This window comes from Ruditapes philippinarum, unplaced genomic scaffold, assembly GCF_026571515.1.
Source record: "Ruditapes philippinarum isolate M1 unplaced genomic scaffold, ASM2657151v2 ctg8401_1_1_1_1, whole genome shotgun sequence".
Classification (NCBI taxonomy): domain Eukaryota; kingdom Metazoa; phylum Mollusca; class Bivalvia; order Venerida; family Veneridae; genus Ruditapes; species Ruditapes philippinarum.
Window position 1 is genome coordinate 139680 of NW_026862730.1, and position 18508 is coordinate 158187.

An 18508-nucleotide genomic window follows, 5' to 3' on the forward strand; every position below is an offset into this window, starting at 1 on the left:
CATTGAAATTAAGGGGTGTACATTTAGTGGTTGAAATTTTATTTTCGTTCACTTTTTCAAATTATTTTGCACATTTTGTTTATTTAATCTACAACAACTTGTCATTCAATGATATCATTTTAAATCAGTGTTTCATTCTCGCTTCAGCAAGGAAAGTGTTTCTGTCGCCCGACTACACCTGGCCAGACAGATTTAATTTCTTTAATTCTGACTAATAAAAAGCTTACCGCTTACCTGTGCTTGAAGATAAATTATGTAATTAAAACATCTGTCTAGACTAGTTTCTAGTTTATTGGGCAATGGTGAAGGGTAAACAGGGTATGCTTCCCAGTAAGTTTATTTTAACAGTATATTTGAATAAAATATACTTTTCTGCGTGAAAAAACGCATACTTCGATATTGAATTTAGTTGCATTTTTATGTTATCATAATTAAAGGGTGAGTTTTCGAGTTGGCCAAAACTCTGTAATGCGATAATCACAAAGTCGCACCGTTACTACCTAAAGGCCTGAAGATGTACATTTTTCAAAGCATTACAACACGAAATGATATATTTTATGAGTCCTTCAAATATTTCCCTCCAAATAAATCCCTTGCAGAATTTAAACAATATCACTACTTGGTTATGTGTAATAGTTTATGAAATGGAAGTCGGTCGTGCATTATAGCAAAGAAGGGCCATTTTGGGAAATAGAAAGTATGTCTACTTCAGGAATAATGGAATAACTGAGCACCAGAAGTCTGTTCTGTGTTTTGGTCTTGCGGTGAAGAATTGTTTTGTCTTCATAAGAAATCATCCCAACAAGAAGAAATCCTTCTATTCTTCTAAATTTCGTGTTTTTGAGTAATCCCACAATCCAGCTACCCAATTTTTAAGTACCTTTCAGGGCGTTGGTATGCATTGATATGCGTTAAAATTGTGTCTATAATTTATGTTGAATTACATAAGCATATGAATTAATCTTCCCTTTTGTTAAGATTTTTTAATCACACTGACATGGCCTTGAGTGCTTTTGGTTCATTATCTATTCAAATATATATATAAAGTAGGTGTGCCAAGAGTTATGAATACTTAATATAGTAACAATTCGGTTTTTCCAAATGTATTTATAGTTATATGTTTATGCAACTGCGGAGAGATAAATATCTATAGGTACCTCTTACCACTAGGAAATATGTATACAATGGCGACTTAAGTAGGAGATCATTGTTCGCTTTGTTTAAACATGAAATAAAACATTTCAAGCATTTAAAAAACCACAACATAATTGAAGATTTTTAACCATTACTAAAGTATATATATAGTGACCTGAAATGCTTTCATACAATATTTTCAAAATTCATAAAATATATACCAGATTTTTTTAGGATTTTATGTATAAAAGCACATTCTATTTTGTTTGCAGTATAAGATTTTATGTATAAAAGCACATCCAAAACACAGTGTATGTGTGTTTTTGTTTGCAGTATGTCATTTACACAAAATCTACAATATGCCCTTCATTTATTTGAGTTAATTTAATTGCAAATGTATACAAAAACTGATATTATCGTTTTATTTAAAGCAAGCTAAGTTCCTGCGTAAGTGTATGACATGTTTTAAGCTGATTTTATGAAGTCAAACTTAAGGTGATTCACCTACGAAAGGCCAGTACATTTATTTATTAGCCAAATTTTTTTTTTTTTTTTTTGGGGGGGGGGGGGCATGTAAGATTTTATTGATGTATATCCATGTTTTTATAGATCAAATATAAGATGATCCGTGCATACAAAGATTGGTTTAAATTAAATTGTTGTAAACTGGTTAGGAACACCGCTTGAGCCGGTGCTAGAGAGAGATATGTTGCTCTTTTCATCATCTCAATCAACTCGATTAAATCCAATTATAACCATTCTTTTCTCCTTTTCCTAATTTTTAACCCATTGTGTCATTTTCAAGTAAACTTGACCTAATCTGGAATCTAGTTTCTGGAAAACCAATAAAACTTCATAGATCAGATAAAATTTGTTCGCACACCACAAAGGAAAACAATATATGAGGTATTCTAGATCATTTCTAAGATAGTTTCACTTTTACATTTTGCTAAATATGTATAGAGAATAGATTTTGATATTGAAATAGTCCCAGCATTGTTTCGGAAAAGAATAATATGATGTTAAGGATCACCTGTTTCGTATCGTACTGCGCTTTAATCTCAGTTATATTCTTTTTATTTCCAGGATGGGAAATTGTCAATCGTTTTAACACATAAGGAAAAGCGGAAACTTAATTAGTATATGTTATCTATATCCCTAGACAAAATACATGAACTTTTTACGGTAGCCTTGTGCATCCTCAGCTATGGTTAATTTCTAATATTAATTTCGAAATACATGTAGTTAGTGGTTTACGCGTCGGACTAGTTATCTAATAATCGCAAGTCGCATTGATTTTTAACCCCATCATTGGCAAGTTCTTGTTACCTTGAACAAGAAACACTTATTGCTCAGTACTGGTTGATTCAAAGAACGGATACCAAAGTGTGTCTATAAGCTTAAAGACAAAAATTGCCAAATCTCAATTATGATATATCTACATTACTGGTAAGATTTACCAGTGTAACGGTTGGAAATAGTCGCAGTTTTCTCTTTTATTTTTCTGGAATCTTATTTCCATATTGTAAGTACCAAACTTTCATGTTTATTGAAAAACCAAACAAACTCGTTTCATTTCAACAAAACATTTAATAATTTTCAAAATAAAACAACGATAAAAGAAAATGAGTAGAATAGTATCACAGATCAAGAATCATTCAGAGGTTATAGATAAATCAACAACCTTTTAACGATATTAATCATGTTACATATTTAACAGCATGGTAGAATCACATATTAGCTGTATAGTTATCACAACCAGAGTACCATATTTACAAATAAACAACGTCAGTTACAAAAGAAGTAGATAAAAGATATATTACTACCAGAGTATAAGTAAAAAATGTAAACTGAAAATACTGTACAAAAATATTTGAAAAAATATCAACAAAACAATATATGAAAATACTGAGTTTAAAGCTTAATATAAAATGGTGATTGGTAGCTTTTGTTAAATATTTATTAAGTGGAATTCCGGTATTTTTTCTCCAACTATATATTCTATTTATAGATAACTTTTACGAAATATAACTATATATTCTATTTATAGATAACTATCAATTATACTTTATACTGAACATTATTGTGGCTGAAATTAATGGGCCTATCCTAGACCTTAAAAGATAAACGGGCTAAATAGATAAAATTCAATACGAAATGATATGTATCATGCAAATACAAAATCAATACGCAATGAAAACAGAATACCAAACAAATAGAATTAAAATAAATCAGCATTTTTACATGTACTACAAGTAAAAACATCTCGTCATTTGTAATAAGTTGGGTTTTTTCCAAAAAGGTGGTAAAGGTATCAATCATATTCAAACACATAGTTGCAAATTTTGAATGACCATTGACAAACTAACTGGAGAAAAAAAAACATTACAAAATAAAACCTTTCTGTATGTACACCTAATGGATGGATAGTATTGAGCGTCGTACATCTGTAACCTTCTATCCTTCATAACTCACCAATGGCAAACCTGGAAATGATAGATGGAACGGCTGAATCGAACCCTACCACGTCTAGCATGTAAGGATCATTCTGATCGGCTATTGAAAAACTTGTTGCAGACATTCCGCATACAATTAGCTTGACGTCATGTTTTCCCGAGTATTTCCTGTAGTCTTGTAGAGCGTAAAATGGGTGACACTTCCCGACCCTAGAAATAAAACAGAATTGAAATGATATAATTCCAATAAAGTTAAAACCGATGCGGAACATTTTGATCATAAACTACATCTCATTTCCCAAAAGGCTTCGACTATTTCAGTGGCAAGAAATAGCGTGACAGCTGCATCGCATGAACAGCTCTTAGTCCTTTCCACAGCAATTACTCCCTTAAATGCAGCTCGAATAACCTATTTACAGAGTAACAAAAGAAGCTAACTGTGTATACATGTTACTTTTACTCACCCTGTTTCATTGTCAGTATAGATAACAAACACGTCGATGTCTTTAATCTTTTTATCCATTGCATCAATCATTGGCAGGGAGCAGTCAGTTTCACCTGCCGGTATCCCATCTAAACTTCGCTGGACAATGTCAAGAGAATGCGTAGACTCAATAGGAATGTCTACCATTCCATCACTGAAGCCTAAAAGTACAGAAATGTTTAATAATAATAACCATAAAAATCGAGAAGAATTCGTTGCGTAAATGCTTGTGTTGTATTTGTCTTAAGTTAGGAACATGACAAAAGTGGAACAATGATTTGATGATTGTTTCATTACAATAACTCGATGAAAATATTGAAATTGGAAGCATAAAAGGACGGAAAAGCATATTATGAGGTAAAGTGATTCCATCTCGCCTCGACCCAAAGTGCAGCATAAATTCAATTCTTGTTCTAGAAATGAAAACACTTTGAGGTCGACATAACATAGTCATAACTACTTAGATGTATCCTGACATACATATATATTTGCGACATTTCAAAGGATCTGGCGGTTGCTCTTGTGCTTGTGTCATTGTAAATGCAAAAGTTTATCACATAATAACTTTGTAATAGTATTATATCCATCCTCAGCAATACCTTTTATTATGCAATGATCCTCCGTTCTTGCTGTTACCATCATCATTACCGCGGCTGCAGTTAAGCAGTGTATATTGCTTAAATTGAAAACATTCTATATATATTAATGTACTAACGAAGTGCTTATTTTTTACAAGTACAGCGAGTACAATATTCAATATTTTTACATCAACTTTAGCGTTATCGTTTCTATTTACTGACTTTGTAATACTTATTTTTTAAATGATATTATATAAGGGAGTGCATAAGCACTGGTATGCTATAAAAAGATGATAGATAAGCAAAGATTGGAGATTAAATATATAAGCATTAATTAAGTACCTACACAATTATTGCAGCGCAAATGAACGAAATGCAACAGCCTTTCTTTACTTTACACTGAAAGCTGCTCAAATTAAGCTTCAGTTTATATGGATCACCGATTCCCAAAATATTGAAATAATGTGTGAGAGTTTGTAATCAAAATAAAATTAGGACAAACCAGAATAACACAATCAGTGGGAATCTAAAGTGATATGATCTAAGAAAAGTAAGCTTATATTCCATAGAAACATACCTGCTACCTAGCACAGGTTGAGACATTGAATCACTGACATCAACGGCAAGATAAAACTTCTTCCCTGAAGACTGTATGGTTTGGAATGCCTTATGGAATGCATCATCAAGTGCTTGAACAATCCTTCTGTTTGGTGTCCAAGACAAGTTACTCCTATCTCCGTGCCCTGGAATACCACATCAAAAATCTGATTCGTGTGTACAGTTATCATTTCTTTCTTTACGCATTTTTATAATATTCTATGAACTGTAATAGTTCTGTTCTTATATACATATTGAGAAAAATTCATGTCTGAAAAGATCATCATTGCAACGGCAAGTTCGAATGAAAACCTACTACATATATAAGATGGACATTTTACGTGTTTAAAAAGGGATATTGGAATAACTTAGAAACATATTTCTAATATATTTATTAATTATGAAGAAAAGTGTTAGTACATCAAAAAATTGACAGTTGGCAAGTAGTGGAATTACCTGCAGATATACCCTTTTCAGCAAAATCTGCCAAAATATTAAGTACATGTAGTAGCTTCATAGAAGAAAATTATCCCATGAAACGTATATTAAAAAACTAGATGCCATTACATTACACGTGTCACGTATATGCATATACACATAAGGGAGAAAGTAAGAAAATTTAAAGATACATGTATTTTTAATTAATTGACCAATACAAACCAGCATTATATTGAAGCAATGGCGGCAAAATAGAAAAAGGATGTACGATGTTTCTTCTAATCCCAGATTGGAGAATCTGAATAAAATGAAACAGTTCATCATCCTCGTTCATGAACATATCTTCATCTCTCAGCTGAAGCAATGGTGTAGTGTTTATTCTCAATATCTTGTCGAGCACCTAAAAACATATACATTCTGGTATTATAGTACACATTTGATCTCAAATCTGTAATTAAATCTTTTATAGCGAACTCATCTTTATGGGAGGTCTTTATTAACCTTTCTCTTTTCAAGCCACAATTTTAAAACATATCCAAATGATACATTTTTGACGTTCTTTATGAAGATTTGAAATACATATGGGAAAATGTACCTATTGAAGAATTATCAACTTTAAAACGCATTGATTTCTACAATAAATTGTATATGTATGTTATTTATTTATTTATTCATTCCGTATAGAATTTAATGTTCATATAGTCATTGCAGTATCCTGCCGACAGAAAATGTTATTTCTCCTTTCAGTGATCAGCAAATAACTACTAGCATAATTTCCGACAAAAATCATACATATCAAACACGATTGCCAGAGTACTTACAACGTTTGCGCAACATAGTCATAATAAATTACATGTATTTTAAATGATATACAATATATACGGAATAATACGTAGAAGTAGCTGTCCGAGGCTTTGTATTTTGCTACGAGCAGCGTAAGCACCAAAGGTCGAGCGAGATATCAATTTTCCCAAGCAGCGAGTAGCAAAATACCTGGCCTTAGAAATCAACTTAAACAAAAATATCCCTTTATTATATACCTTTACATTTTACGACAAAAACAGTTTCGATTAACTTAACTTATATTAGGTATTTTCAGAAACTGAAATATAGCTGTCGAGGCATAAAATTTATGAAGGGCAGATAAATACGTAATTTTTGCAAAAAGGACATTGCCTTCAATAGTTTGGATTCCCGTTTCCAAATACTACGTAATACACAAGTAATAATGGAACCGGATTGAAAAATATTCCGGCATTTCCTTATTTGGAACCGTACTATATGTGTATTTGTCACTAACATAATACGGATTTTCCAATCGATTGAAGCGTATTCACGCTTAAGGCTTAGCGCGCATTTTAGGGAGAAAAAGTATATAATGAATAGATAATATAAATGTCTCTTAAAGTGAAATTTCAAAATTTGATTTAAACATGAAAGATACTTACAAGCTGTTCCTCTTCACTATTTTCAGCAAACATTCCATAGCTCGTCATCCTCCCTAGATTTCGCAAGGTCGCCTCTACCGACATATGCGGTAAAAGTGCGAGCCATACATCTTTGTACTTCAACAGATCTGAATTGCAATGTTCCCAGGAAAGCTTATTAAGCCGGATGATATGACAAAGTTGGTCCACATTAATACATGTCGCTGCTTCTTCAATGCCTTTAATCAGCTCAGCCAACTTGTTAAGTTTTGCAAGTACCTCTGGAGAAGTTATCCTCTTACCATTAATATACATTTCTCGCGCCTTGTCCAATCCTTTTGTAATGTACCTACAATAAATTCGATAAGAATTAATAGCCATATTTAAAAAAAATAAACCCAAAAAGGGGAGATCCATAAGAGCAATGAAAACAAAACTTTCAAAAAATACAATTGGAGAATATGTTTATCAAACTGTCTAGCTGAAGCAGTATTCAGTTCTTCATAAAATGAATTTTCACAATGTCCAATAATTTCTGTCACCACCTAAATCAGTATTCAATCTTCACCGAATGATAACCCGTTTCTGAGATTGGAAAGTAAAAGTAACTTAGTAGTAATATAAATTTCCTTTAAATTCGTTCTTGTTTTGTATTGAATAGTGCCATCATTTTGAGTACAAATTAAAAGAGCAATGAACATCTTAAACTAAAAAGAAAGATTTATTTTTGTGTGTAAGGTCACACACACAAGTTTGCTTATGTTGATTTTTAAAAAAAAATCAATCACTTTGGTAGCACGTGTCCTTTAAGCATTAATTAATCCAACGAACCTAAAACTCCGTTATTCTAAACTAAACCACTTCAATGTATTTGACACAACTTTAACCTTTCAATGCTTCAAGACGATTTGTGAAATTATTTGTATCGAGAAGCACAATATGTATATATTAAAATATATGGCCTTAATTGGAAATGTAAGTGATGTTTTTTACACAAAAGAATTTTTTGATTTAATCTAGTTTTTTTTTTCTCTACAGCAACACTTACAATTCCAATTACAGGGCTAATACCTTAAACAATTTCATACGACATTACTTCATTTGAATGTGATTGAATTGCCCTGATAAATAAAATGAAAATCCCAACATTTATTTGCGTACCTAAGTATGAATCCTACTGCAGGATCACTTGTCTTGGTGTGTGAAAGTCGTATGACATCTATGTGAGACCAATTATTTCGCCTCTTACACTTTGTGACGACACGAGCAAGCAGTTCAGGATTTGGGGCAAAGCCTGTATACCACTCACTAACAGCTCGTTTGTGTGCTTTTCCCCACCCAGTCCCTAGAACAAAACTTTCACATGGTAATAAAAATGTTATCAGATTTGTTGTTGTTGTTTTTCTTATTAACATATGGCTCTTAAATAATAATAATAATAATAATAATAATAATAATAATAATAATAATAATAGTAAAGGACTTCACATTTAGGTTATTATAAAAGCACTTACAATACATATTCAACAAAATATTTACTTTAAAAAAGTTACAAACCATACCACTTCTGCTTTCTTGCTCACAGAATTCAACAAACTGGAACAAATGAGTTGGTGTTCTGCATATTTTGGAAAGATGCATGTAAGCTGCTGTCTTCGTGCTTTCGTCATTGCACCTTGCGCAGATGGCTAGTACTATCAGCAAAGAATCCTGTCTAAGATTGCGTCTATCAAAATTGACCTCAGTGACCTTTGTGATAACATCTACACCTTTGCCGTCATTAATGAGCCTGTAAATTCAATATGTTTACCGCTGAAAAAAGAGCTAACACCAGATTTGGAGTACTTGATGACTTAATATGTAGACAAAATAATAAAAGCCTTTAAGTTTCCAATGTTTTCTAACTTTAATTTGTTATTGAAGAAAGGTATCTTTCTTTCTTACTGTTTTAACATCGTTTTCATTTCACCTTTATACAAACAACCACCTAATACATGTACTAATTTCCTTTTACATAGTGAAAGAATGTTATAAAAAGTTTACATTTTAACATGCTAACAAACAATTAATTGGTAATTATGCAAATGAGTGCCTTGATGCATGCTTGTTTGTTATTTTGCTTAATATTTCTTTGTTTGATTGTTTGTTCATGTTGTTCCTGGAGATTTCTTAGGTTTCCTAATCAACTGAATACACTTTCGGTAAGGAAATCGGTAGTGGAACATTCAACCGATGCGCTGTTCAGTGAACGGCAGTGGAACATTCAACCGGTGCGCAGAAAGTTGACGGCAGTGGAATATTCGCCCGATGCACAGAAAGTGAAAGGCAGGTGAACCTTTGACCGATGCGAAGAAAGTAAAAGATAGTGGAACATTTGACCGATTCGCTGAAAGTAAACGGTAGTGGAGCATTCGACCGATGCACAGAAAGTGAATGGCAGCTGAATCTTCGACAGATGCTCTGAAAGTAAACGGTAGTGGAACCTTCGACAGATGCGCTGAAAGTCAACGGTAGTGGACTTCGACCGATGCACAGAAAGTGAATGGCAGCTGAACTTTCGACCGATGCGCAGTAAGTAAACCGCAGTTGAACCTTTGACCGATGCGAAAGAAAGTAAGGATTTATGTGTAGTTAATTTGTGCATGTATGTTTCTTCTTATTGGAAATAATTTAGCAGGAGAAAATTTAACGTGATTTTACAAAATAAGTGTCCTCTAATGTTCCTAGAGTAAAATCAAGTTACAGTTTGTATTATCCTACACGTATACATTTACAGGTAATACATAAACTGTGTAGGCCCTGTTTTCATATTGTAAACTAACATACTGTTTGATGAAATCTATATTTTCCCTCTGCACGTCAGACTCTGTGGCATAATAGGTCCCACCGGAGTATCCTAGCACCAGAAAACGCAGTAAACGTTGCATGTCTTTCAATGGAAACACAAAGGCATTTTCATTATTGCGAACCTATGAACAGTAAATACAATGCACATGTAGTTCTAATTTTATTACAAAAACAATGACCAGTTGTTCAAAATATCCCAATCTTTTCACAACAATGACATAATTTTCTCAGAGAAATATTTACATTTAATCCTCAAGAAGGGCTTATTGGACAATGTAATAAATATATAATACGTGTAGCAACAAATATTAATCTATGTAGGTCAAAAAGCAAAGGCAAATATGTTTAAACTTTAAAGGAGAACACAATCCAATCTTAGGTTTGAAGCAACCATGCAGTTACTTTGAATTTGCGAAATCAAAATAAGCCCCCTACCCCACCATAAACTCATTAATGACAAAAGTCTTTCGTTAACAACAGGACCACTTTTTAGAAGATCCTTGTCTCGGTTACACAGTTACATTCTAAACAGTTTCTAATGAAGCTGTGATCGACCACAGAAATAGAAAAAAAAGACACTCAAGTAAGGATAATAGCGTTAAAACTATGGTGCTATCAGAATCGATGTACTACAGTTTAATATAAGATAGATTTGACAAATATAGGAATGGAACGTTTTAAAAATAAATCGAGACAAACGACATAGATATGGTGTTGGCAATCAATGAATGATTTACTGAAAAATAATTCGACTGCGTAAAAGAATAATCACAAGAGCCAACGCTTAAATTAGCGGGGGCAAGCTCATCATTTTCTGACTTCTAATTCAAACACATTGGATGAAGAATATGGTAGTAACGAGTAAAGAGTTCTCATAAAAAAAACTTCTGGTGAACAATAAAATTCAAATTTTATATTTGACCTTCAGTCATAAAAAGGTCTTTGTCACATTTGAATTTATCACCTTTTCAGTTTTGTCATCCGTGTTCTTTTGTCCATAGTTATGACAAGTTAGATTTAATAATTTGAGCACGACGGTCTAGGTCAGTTAAAAGACAAAGACATTGAAGAATAATTCAAGAATGAATAAAGAACTTTTTACAAAAATACGAGTATGCATTTAATATTAATTATATTTAAAATTATGATCAATGCTTGATCTGCACATGCAACAATAAATTTATTAAAGGAATACTAGTAAAATGAAACACGGAATTTAAAATTCTATCATGTTAACCTTTGACCTCTAAGTGTGACCTTGACCTTGGAGGTAGAGGTGCAGGTGTTGTGCATGACAAATCGTCTTATTAATATTAATATTTGTGCCACGTATTTTCAAAATCCCTCTAACTATGTAGAAGTTACAGATCAGACACAAAATATACCCTATAACAGACTATGTCAATCTTTGACCTTTAAGTGTGACCTTGGAGGTTGGGACCCATGTTTTGCGCCTGACATATTATCTTATTATTGTGATTATTTGTGTAAAGTATTTTTAAAATCCCAAGTTATGGACTGGACACAAAATATACCCTATAACAGACTATGTAAATCTTTGACCTCTATGTGTGACCTTGACCTTGGAGGTAGGGACACGTGTTATACATGACATATCATCTTATCATTGTGACTATTTGTGCCTAGTTATTTCAAAATCCTGAAGAAGTTCTAGATCAGACACATAATATACCCTAAAACAGACTATGTTAACTTTTGACCTCTAAGTGTGACCTTGAACTTGGAGGTAGGGATGCAGGTGTTGCGCGAGACACATTGTCTTGTTATAGTGACTATTTGTGGCAAGTATTTACAAAATTCTTTGATCTATGAAAAAGATATGGACTGGACACAAAATATACCACATAAAAGACTATGTTAATCTTTGACCTCCAAGTGTGACCTTGACCTTGGAGGTAGGTGACCAGTTGTTGCGCATGACACATCGTCTCATTATTGTGAACAATTGTGGCAAGTATTTACAAAATCCCTTTAAAGATAAGAAAGTTATGGACCGGACACGACATATACCATCAAATAGACAATGTTGACCTTGAATGAGCAAGTGCGACCTTGACCCTGGAGGTAGGGGTCTGGTTGATGCACATGACACATCTTCTTATTATAACAAACATTTGTGCCAAGTTATTTCAGATTCCTTTGATAAATGAAGAAGTTATGGACCGGACACAAAATATTCCCCGTAATAAACTATGTTAACATTTGACCTCCAAGTGTTACCTTGACCTTGGAGGTAGGTGACCGGTTGTTGCGCATGACACATCGTCTTATTATTGTGAACAATTGTGGCAAGTATTTACAAAATCCCTTCAAATATAAGAAAGTTATGGACCGGACACGACATATACCATCAAATAGGCAATGTTGACCTTGAATGAGCAAGTGCGACCTTGACCTTGGAGGTAGGGGTCTGGTTGTTGCGCATGACTTATCGTCTTATTATAACAAATATTTGTGCCAAATTATTTCAGATTCCTTTGATAAATAACAAAGTTATGGACCGGACACGAAAGTGTGACGGACGGGCGGACAGACGGACGGAGCCTATTACTATATCCCCCTTTTTTCTTCAAAAAGGCGGGGGACAATAAATCTCGTATTACATGAAAATAGAAATATCTTAAAATAAAATTTATACATCATGTTAATACCAAACAGAGAATATAATAATTAAAAAGCCTTTCCTTGTTGATCTTGTTTATCATATTTTGTCCTAGAATAGAACAAGTGTTATTATACTTCACAACAGCAGGTGCCAAGTGCTGTGTGGCAGCTGTAAAAAGTTCCCCCGTACTTCACTTCAGTGTTGTTATATTTTTCTGGTCCTTCAGGATCATTGATGCCAGCACTATTAAGTGTTGAAAATTGAGTACCGCTCAAGCCGATGCTAGGGGGCATGAGGGTTGTTGCATTTATTCATTATCCCTCATGTACAGACTCAATTAAACCGAGTCTGCAATTCTTATGTTATTTGGTTGTGATTAATGCTTCTGAGGGATCACTTTGTTTCCGGATTTGTATTATAATATCTAAAATAATAACATTTTTACAATGTTATTTCTTTTTTCTGTCATCATCGGGGTTTTCTAGTTCCGTCTTGTTCTTGTCTACTAGTGTACTGACACACTTGCCTTAATTGGTCATTATTGTGCCAAATGTCTTTTGCACTAGATTTTGTTACAATGGTGGGATTTGGTGCTTATGCACGATAACAAGTTATGTTTAATGTAAGTGAATGATGGCACAACCACCTTAATTGTTCATTGTACCCAATGTCTTTGCACTATTATTTACATGTTGCGCGAGATCATTCTCTATTTTGTTTCTAAGATGCACAATTTGATCATTTGTTTCTCAGATGCACTTTTTAATGATCTTTTACTCAGATGCGCGATTTATTGAATATTAAACGTTATTCATTTCACTTTTATCAAAACTATTATTATCACTATTCATACAACACTTTATGTGAACTTTCTTTATCGCTTTCTACACAAAACACTTTTAAAAAAAACAGCACCTTTTAATAAAATCAATCATAAATTAACGTTTAATTTGTATAATGCCAAACGTTTAAATAAAGAATCAGTTACACTACCATGTTTAAATACAATCATAAGAAATATTATGACAAATGATTAACAAAACTGTACCATTAATAAAGAAGCATCAAAATGGTTGTACAATAATGCCATAAGTAAAACAGGTCTTTCCTCATTCAAACAAAAATATATGATATCCAACTTAAATCTTGTTGACATGTAAAATACATATCAACTTTTAAATAAATCAAAGTCTACACCACTTAAAAAAAACACAAAAGACATATATGTTAGACTCAGCTGCGAAGGAACAAACAAACGCTTACTTTAAGATCATTACATAAGTGAACAAAGAAATTTCTGTGAAACATACCATCAACGCCTATAAATTTAAATTCTATAAAACATCTCTAAAACTCAAAAATGTGATGTTTCGAAACATCAAGCCCATAGAAACTTCAATTCTATGTAACAAGCACATAAAAACTTCACTAAGACACCTAAAGCAGCCTTACAAAACTCAAATAGAAAAACTTGTACTTAACAAAAAGGTTAACAAATAATCAATTATTGTAACAAAAATTCAACCCAACATATCAATATCTTGTATGTATACAAATCTATCTTTATTTACATAAAAACAACATGGTAAGGTATAGATGGCAGTGTAACTTATACTTAAATTACTTTCTTATCATTTGTCAGTCTATCAACAAACTCTGGTTTGATCAGTTTAACGCGATCACAATGTAAATTGTCACGCACTTTTTCTCTCGTCTCGGATACACGCAAGCATCTGGTCCTTGGTAAAAGTCATCTGATTTGTATGTGGCATTTTTTCGTGGTTTATGGTTTGCGCTGGTTTGTCACTTTGTTGTCAGGGTTCAAAGGCGTTTTCTTTATTGCCTATTGATATTTATTGTTTTTGACTACTGCTAGGTAAACAGTAGCAATTCAGACTGTCCAATCGAAGATGGCATCTTTCGGTCTGCTGTCTTCAGTTGGTACTTCTTTGGCTTTGAAGGGTTGTCGTTTGGTTTCATTTGGCATCAGTTCTGGGTAAGGCGTTGGGTTGTAACCCTGAACAGGAATCGAATCTTCTACTGTTGCTGACTTTGTTGAAGCTGATGACAGCTTTTGGTTCGTCATCTGGTTTGTCATCGGCCAGTTTCTTGAAGTTTTCAGCTACTGGGTGGACTGACTCTTGGCCTGCAGAATCAGTCCCTTGAAATAAAATGTTTCTTTGACAGAGTTTCTTCTTTTGGTTCATGGAAGAGGCTGTCGTTATAAATGTATTTGTCATTCATCAGTGATTGTTTGATTTCTTTCGCAAATTGTAATAGTCTTTCTTCAGTTACCAGTTCCTTTGGATTTACACCCTGTTATTCAGGAGGGTATTCATCATCAGAGTCTTCTGTGTATCTTAGATGGCGTAAAATAGTTGTTTGTAACAGTCTTGGTTTGCTATAGGGATGTTCAGTGTGGTAGTTTGACTGTCTAGGCTGTAATGATTCAGGGTCTATTCTTCTTGATAGTTTTGACGTCTTCTGAAGTATGCTTTTCTTTGTTGGTACTGGTGATGTTTTATTGACACATGACGTGGAGTAAATTTTCTTGATATTGATGAGTAGACTGGTGAAACATGGTGTCTTTGTTCATCTTCCCTGGTTCTGCTTTGTGTTAGCTGAAGTTCTTGTAGTTGTTTTTTAAGAGTTTACTTCTCGAAGATACGGGATTTCTCTAACTGAGTCGTCGTTAAGTGAAGAAGGTGGAGGCTGTTGTCTGGAGGATGTTGTTGTATACATGGCTGTCACAGTAGCAGTTGTGTCTCCGATATGAAGTTGCGTATTGTGGTGGATATGCTTGTGTAGGAGAATAATATCTTCTTCTGGTATGTTGATGCCGACATTGGTTTGAAGGGTTCTGGATAGCAGTTAAATCTTGGCGTAGAGTTTGCGTGTTTAGCAGTTGGCCATGTTTGACGACATGAAGGTGGAATCTTCGGAGCCTATGTACAGACAAATTTTGAAATTAATTACATGTAATTGGTTTGCCAAGTGAAATACCTTTAAAAATGAAATTTTAGAATTAATTTTATGAATATAGACCGAAAGTTTTCTGATTATACACACTATATAGCCTAAATTGTGTGTTTATTAAATAGGCACTGTCGGACGCTGAAAATTAAGTTTTTATTAGTTGGAAATGACTATGTACTTAATAAATCAATTTTGCTATTGATCTCTTTACTTGTGACTTTACTTTCCCCTAGTTTTATTTATTTTATTTATCCCCCACCTTCCCCGGGTCTCCTGTCCCCTTCCCCTGCGACCTTTGACTTTATGGGCCTATTATTCAATCATTTATTTGTTTTCTTATATAGTTCCTTATCAGTTACTAATTATTTATTCTTATCTATGATTTTAATGGTTAGCCTGCCCATTCTCTGCCTTGTGCCCTGTCCTGTTTTTGTTTGGGGTCCTCCTGGGCTCCTTGCCACTGGCTCTTGTTACTGGTCGGGGGGGGGGGGGTGCGTTCATTGAACGCCGCCTTTCCTTGTTAATCTTGTTTATCATATTTTATATATCTTTGTAAGGGATTCTTTGGGAATTGGCTTTACGTTAAATTTAAGAGGTAAAATAGGCCTGGCTGGAAAATAGAAAAGAATTTTATTATGCTCGGGTCATATATGATACGATGTCCTTCCAACTGCCACACAGTATAGCCAGAAATAGTCTCCTATTATTGTATTATTGATATAACGATTAACTCATCTAACATCCATCTTGCCGGACTGCCTCAACCGTACAACCGGAAGGATGTCAATGTATTTACCGTCTATTCTTATATGATATTTACTGAAACTAAATAAGCTGTTCAGCTTCAACATTCAGGCCGCCCCTATTAGTTGAAAGAGAACAGATCACCCAGACACAGTTGAAGGAAGAATAGATAGGTCAAGAGTATTTACTGATATGACTTTATTTTAGTGCTATTAATTACTAATTTTGTATTCAAAAATTTATTTTGACAAAATGTTTTAATCTATAATCAACAAAAATAAAGTTATAATAATTCAAGATAACTAACACTTAGAACAAAGAAAAAATATTAATTAATCTTATTACTTATGTAAAACGAAATTACTAAAATTACTTACAAACTTATCAAAAATGTTTCAGTGAATTCAGATAATGAAGTGGCTAAATAACTTAAATAATTAATTAACATTAGATCCTTTTAGAAATGTCATTTTTCAAAAATAAGCAGCAGGATGCCACAAGTCGCTGAGATGCCTGTATAAATGGACCTCTGAATTCCAGAGGGAGCTTACATCTACATACATAACAACTTATCTGATTGGTCTGCAAACAGCCGTTAACAAATGCTTTAAGCTTAGTTCTTTACATAACTATTCTAAAAATAGAATATAATTCATGGAAAAGTTCAACATGAACCATATATACATTTTCTACAAAACATAATAATACAAAGTATTAAAAGAATTTAAATACTACTCAGAAACTAAGCATATTTATAAACATAATTATGTGAATGTTAAATTTACAACTTATACTTCACTAAGTTCAAAAACAGTGTGAATGAAACTATAGAACCATTATCTATATATTGTTTATATATTGTATATATAAAGAGTTTTAGCACATGCTAAGTTACTGTTAAAGAGTTTATCAATAACTTCTCCAAAACCACTCATACAATTATAATCAACATTAAACAAGTGATTGATAAGAATGAAATGTACATGTATTTAAAACAATACATATTTGATATCATTAAACTTTAAAATAAACTTAAATCTAATTAATCTATATTATGTAATGATTATTTAGCCTGTTGTAAATGGAATCCTACTTTACAACAAGACACCAAAGCCATTAATGAGTGAAGGTCATAATCAATTTGGTCCACTCGATGGCTTCGTCAAAAGGATTGTTGTGTCCAAGTATAAAGACAATTTATTCACAAAAATGTTATAGCCAATTATAATGAGCAAAGACATCAAGAAAAATTCAAACGCTTTTTTAATCAATTAAAGTCAATCAATTAAAGTCAAGTGCAGTCTGGTCTACTTAAAGGTCTTGTCCAAAGTTTTTTTGTGCCAATCAGTTCAGAAATATATAAAAAAATGGCCACTGTTCAAGTTTCTGTATGTGTTTTTATTTTGGTATGTAGGTATGACTCATAGTCGGGAAACCTGATAAATGTATTTATAATCCAAGCGTCTGAAACTCGGCTATTAATCAAAATAATTTGGTTCCCTGTCTCATTACCTTTTAAATCGGGAAAAATATAACAAAAAATTTTGGGATTAAAAAAACCCAAAATTTTTAATAAAAACTGACATTTTTTTTTTACACTTAACTAAAAGTTGTTTAAAAACAAAAATAAGTACAAAAAAACCCAAAATATTAACTTTTCCCAATTTAATCACAGAAGGGATAATAAAGGAAATAAACTATTAAATTAAAATTTTAAAAACCAGAAAAAAGGGTAATAAGAAAATAAAAAAATAACCTTAATGTTTTGTCCTGCCAAATAATCGAATAAATGCAGTAGAATTTTTTTGTTTTAATCAAACATTGAATAATCAACAAAAAAAATTCTAAAAAATTCAAGAAAAACTGCATTTAAAAACCAAAAAAAGATTTTAAGTAAACAAATAATCAAAAATTAAAAAACCCACGACACAAAAAACCAACTTTAAACAAAAATTTAATGTAAAAGTTTTTTAAAAAAATAAAATTTTTGAACATCAGGGATTTAAAACAGAAAATAAATCCGGGGAATCTTTAAAACAAAAAAAAAATTTAAATTTTTTAAAATTTTAAACCAAATTTTTTGAAAAAGTATTAAATTAAAAATTAGGTATTATATACATTTAAGTAATATTACAAAAACTAAGTAATTTTTATATAACCTTTGAAAAAATAAATACTTTAAAAACCAGAACCCCAAGGCC

The 18508-nt window shown here is 32.6% G+C and overlaps 1 protein-coding gene across 1 annotated transcript in view; it reads right to left on the minus strand.

Moving 5' to 3' along the window:
- Window positions 1–2706: 2706 nt before the first annotated feature.
- The window catches only part of LOC132720016 (RNA-binding protein RO60-like), a 29591-nt gene continuing 13789 nt past the window's right edge, over window positions 2707–18508 (minus strand). The window contains exons 5-15 of the mRNA XM_060703992.1: window positions 15243–15386; window positions 14485–14673; window positions 9941–10083; window positions 8677–8903; window positions 8276–8459; window positions 7136–7463; window positions 5910–6087; window positions 5230–5395; window positions 4674–4750; window positions 4055–4235; window positions 2707–3800 (exon numbers count right to left, since the gene is read on the minus strand). Coding sequence (XP_060559975.1) covers window positions 3599–3800; window positions 4055–4235; window positions 4674–4750; window positions 5230–5395; window positions 5910–6087; window positions 7136–7463; window positions 8276–8459; window positions 8677–8903; window positions 9941–10083; window positions 14485–14673; window positions 15243–15386 — 2019 coding nt within the window. The 3' untranslated portion in view covers window positions 2707–3598. The remainder of the gene's footprint in view (window positions 3801–4054; window positions 4236–4673; window positions 4751–5229; window positions 5396–5909; window positions 6088–7135; window positions 7464–8275; window positions 8460–8676; window positions 8904–9940; window positions 10084–14484; window positions 14674–15242; window positions 15387–18508) is intronic.